This window comes from Hibiscus syriacus, unplaced genomic scaffold, assembly GCF_006381635.1.
Source record: "Hibiscus syriacus cultivar Baekdansim isolate YM2019G1 unplaced genomic scaffold, ASM638163v2 tig00110319_pilon, whole genome shotgun sequence".
NCBI classification, from domain to species: Eukaryota; Viridiplantae; Streptophyta; class Magnoliopsida; order Malvales; family Malvaceae; genus Hibiscus; species Hibiscus syriacus.
In genome coordinates this window covers 3,389,955-3,394,558 of record NW_024062678.1, presented here as the reverse complement: position 1 = coordinate 3,394,558, position 4,604 = coordinate 3,389,955, and the positions used below count along the sequence as shown (strand labels likewise).

The 4,604-nt window shown below is 34.5% G+C and overlaps 1 protein-coding gene across 2 annotated transcripts; it reads left to right on the top strand.

Moving 5' to 3' along the window:
* The first annotated feature begins 1,404 nt into the window (after nt 1-1,404).
* On the top strand, nt 1,405-4,278 carry LOC120117410 (E3 ubiquitin-protein ligase At4g11680-like). 2 transcript variants are annotated; one of them, XM_039137695.1, is made up of 5 exons: nt 1,405-2,084; nt 2,526-2,645; nt 2,745-2,877; nt 3,410-3,574; nt 3,757-4,278. In XM_039137695.1, exons 1-5 carry the CDS (start codon nt 1,528-1,530, stop codon nt 3,922-3,924), a joined length of 1,143 nt encoding a protein of 380 aa, XP_038993626.1. In that variant the 5' UTR covers nt 1,405-1,527; the 3' UTR covers nt 3,925-4,278. The 2 variants fall into 2 exon arrangements, with proteins under 2 accessions (XP_038993626.1, XP_038993625.1); XM_039137694.1 differs by having other exon boundaries at nt 2,523-2,645.
* Nucleotides 4,279-4,604: the final 326 nt, after the last annotated feature.

Below are 4,604 nucleotides of genomic sequence, written 5' to 3'. Positions count from 1 at the left end.
AAATTTTCGGGTCAAGTTAGATTGGTCGAAACTCGACCTATGCTAATCCTTAGTACCACATATGGCAAAGGCATGCCCATCTAAGAGCGTTTTTGGTGAGACATTTTTTTTGAATGGAAAAGATAGACCAAGTCCATAATCCATTACATCAATTTAGCGTAGAAGGGGACCAGAGTAATCACGATCAAGTATAGCTAATAAAGGAAGAGAGCCACCACGAGCATTATCCATTTTTGCAATGAAATCGACAGAGCATTATTTGTTTCTCAATATATTTTTTTGAAAATCGACAAACCAAACCTTATTACTAATGCGCAAAATGGAGCGAAACAAGCCAATCATTCTGTCGACGGCCGGAGGGGAAAGGAGGCTGAGCAACTCGAAATATGTATAATTTATATAAATATTTTTTGTGTGTTTTATTCTTATAACTAAATTTTAAATGAATATTATTCTCGTAAAATTGTCTCATTTAATAATATTATTATATTTGATTTAACCAGTATTTTACTAAAATAAAAAGTAATTTAAAGAAAATAATTTTCTCAAATGAGTTTAACTTAAATATTTATTTTGGTTGAACTTTACTAATTTCAAGGAGTCCTGGATTCAAGTCTATCGAAGGTTAAAAATTAATTTATATTTTAATTGAATAAGATGATGATATATATATCATCATCTTATTATTCTAAAAAAAATCACTTAAAAAATAGCATACTATTAACGAGAAAAGAGAAAATAATATAGAAAATTAAAATATAGAAAATTAATGTCAATATTTTTGTTATTTTTTAACTAATGATGTTTAAAATAAAAATAATATTTTTATATTAAAAATAACTCAACAACAAAAATAGAGAAGAAATAACTAATATTATAGTTTATTTTTAGGGGAAAATACACAAATGGTCCCCAATTATAAAATACTACTTTATTAAGTCTCTTATTATAGAGAGTTGCTTTGTTGAGTCAATTGACTATTAAAAGTTATAAAATATCAACTAACTATTCATTAGCTAAATATTAACATGTGAACTAAGATATGATAATCGTTTGAGATAATTAAATCAAATTTTATCATATATCGGTAAACATGTTAATGTCCAATTTAGATTGTCTTCAATTTTTTAACGGAAAAGAACGATTTTGAAACATAATGAATAGTCAGATGTTTATTTTGTAACTTTAATAGTAGAATGAATCAACAAAATAACTTTTTATAATCGAAATATTATTTTATAATTTTTAATAACCAGACGAATTAATAAAATAATATCTTATAATTAATTACTGTATACCTTATTGTTGGTTTTATAGAAGAATTATGAATAATAATTGGTACGACAAGAATGATGAAATCAAACGACATTCTTCGAGCCCTAACTCATTCTAATTTCCTAAACAACTGATGAAACAATAGCTATATTTTATATTTGGTGGCATATAAACTGAATAGCATTTGACAATCCAATTGTTTTTATTTGTCATTGGAAATATTCTACGAATTGTTTTTGAGAAATCCCAGGGATGGCTTCGACAATTCCAACGAACCGGTCCTCCTCCGATGACGTTTTGGACAGGACGCCGTTTCTGTCATCGACAAGCAGCGCCTCAGCGGATGAGTCCTCCTCCCGCCGAACCGTTCGTCGCCAGAGCATTCGTGATGCGGCTCGGTTCCTGCGCCGTGCCAGCAGCCGAAGGATGATGCGTGAGCCGTCCATGCTGGTTCGAGAAACGGCCGCCGAGCAACTCGAGGAGCGCCAGAGCAATTGGGCATATTCTAAGCCCGTCGTCATCCTCGATATGATCTGGAATTTAGCGTTTGTGGTGGTGGCAATTAGTGTTTTGGTTCTGAGCAGGGACGAGAGGCCGGATATGCCGATGAGGTTGTGGATAATTGGGTATGCTTTCCAGTGTCTCTTGCATATGATTTGCGTTTGTGTGGAGTATAATCGACGAAGGAGGCGACAGAGCTCGGAGTACAGAACATTTAATGCCGGGGAGGAAGGGGTTTTGAGCCCAGAATCGAGGGTGCGTTCAGAGCAGTACGTGTCGTTAGCCCAATTGGAAGAGGATGGTGGCAGGTATACAGTTATTTGATTCTAAAAACTATATTGGTATTTGATGGTTTAGAGAAGTTAATGATCGTTTTAGATCACCCTTTAGCTCTTGCTTTTTATTGGTTAATTGGTGGAATTAGGATGTATATATTGAGAGGTACATTAACATTTTTTTTTTCATTAGCCATTTTGGAAGTTTGATAACTTGTGATTTAGGCACCATTTCACTTCAGCCCAGAACATGTTACAATTTGGTATTTGATGGAGATCGGTATTTTATTCACCTTGAAGTTGTGATGTTATGATAATCTGCCCTATGCATTTGACATGTGAAGTGTTTGATAAATTTATTATGATCTTTGTCATATCTGTATGTTTAAATTTTTAATATATTATCTTGGTTCTTGGATGATACTACAGGCCTACACTTAGTTGCTAATCAGTTTCAATTGATGTTTTCAGCAGCGTTGCAAAGCATCTGGAATCTGCAAATACGATGTTTTCATTCATCTGGTGGATTATTGGATTCTACTGGGCATCTATAGGTGGCCAAGCAATGGCACATAGCTCACCTCAACTTTATTGGTTTGCTCTTATCTCGTTCTTTTCTTCTACTTTTTTGTCGTTTGAATTTTTTTTCCTTGTAACTGTATCGCAACTCTTTTAATGTAATTTTCTTTGCAGGCTTTGTATAATTTTTCTTGGTTTTGATGTGTTCTTTGTTGTTTTCTGCGTTGCCCTGGCATGCGTCATTGGCATTGCTGTTTGCTGCTGCCTTCCATGTATTATTGCAATCTTATATGCTGTGGCAGATCAGGTAACTTTCATCCTGCTGCATGTAAGATTATCATGATTGTAAATGACTCAGAAATATACTAATATGTATGTGTGCATTCATGCTTGAGTATCTAGTTTGAAATGGGATGCTTAATGGAGGTAAACGAGATCGGTGCATTTTGAAGTTGACTTATAACCAACTAGATAAATGGGGAAGTCCTTGTTTGAATTGTGAGCATTTTACATGAATGTTGTTCAACTTAGATAATTGTCTTGTCTCACTTAAAATGAAGTTGATAGAAGTTTGTTTTCAGAAAGTTGATATGATATAATAGTGAGCTTGCAATGCCATGCATAATTTGAATGTTAAATTTTACTTGATGACCATGCTTTAAGTATTTCTAAAGAAAAGTCTGCATTCTGCATTTGTTTGAAAGGATTCAGTTAAGTATTTTTATGCAGGTTATGAAGCTCTTGGCAGTTAATAGATTAACTAGGAATTTTTTAAACTTTTTATTTTCTGTTTTAGCATGCCATTCAATTTACTTGTTTCATATGACCACTTGCATCAGGAGGGAGCTTCCAAGGAAGACATTGATCAGTTATCAAAATTCAAATTTCGAAAAATTGTCGATGACGAGAAATCTGCTGCTGATGTCCAAGGACAAGTTGGGGGAATAATGACTGAATGTGGTACAGATTCTCCGTTGGAACGTGTTCTTCCTGAAGATGATGCAGTAAGTTGATCTCATTGTTTTTTTTATGCTGTTTATTTCCCTTTTCCTTCCTCGTGCGATATGCCTCTTTGGAACCAACATGATGTGAAGCTCGGCTTGTGTTTGTGATAATTCCATTTGTCACAAGTCTTTGTAATTTAAGTCTAGTACTCAACTGATATTGGTTCCTTGTTAATATGTAGGAATGTTGCATCTGTCTTTCTGCTTACGATGACGGAGTTGAGCTAAGGGAACTTCCTTGTGGTCACCATTTTCACTGTGCCTGTGTAGACAAGTGGTTGTACATCAATGCTACGTGCCCTCTCTGCAAGTATAACATTTTGAAGAGTACAAGCCACGAGGAAGTGTAGAAAAAGGAGAATAATTATTCATGGTTATATTAGTGATATGTTTTTAGCTCGAGAGCATCATAATGAACTACATGTCATATGCAGTTGATACAGGTTATTCTAGTGTTGTTTCTTGTGGTGGTAGTTGTAGATGATGTTGTCTGATCATAAGGCTGTCGACAGTCACGATGTGCTTGTTTTGGCTCTGACCCTCGTGGAGTTGTTGTGTATAGTAATGTTTCCGGGGGCATCTGAGACGAAGAACTCGGTAGCTATTTTCCGCTTTCATTTTATGTCAGACTCACTTCACCCCCCTCCCCTGTATTTTGTATTTCACGTGTAAAGTGTTTTAGTTGAAAAATCTTTGTTGGACAACAGAGTTGTTATTACGCGCACTTTTTAGAAGCTGCTCTTGTCCAATTTCCGAATTTGAAGATGAATAAAGTTTATATTGGGGTTGTTTTTATAGTTTTTGAGTGAATATTTGCCAAATCGAGATGAGCAGCAACCGATTGGTGGCAGGGGGTGATTTGGTGGTGACTAATTCGATGGCCAGCTTATGGGATTTAGAAACTTTAGGATTTAGGGATTTTGAGTAATTTAGGGATTGTAAGGTGATTTTAGAAATTTAATGATTTTATTTTATTTTAAAAATATGTTACAAGTTAAATACTGATTGGACAATATATTTTTTAATGACC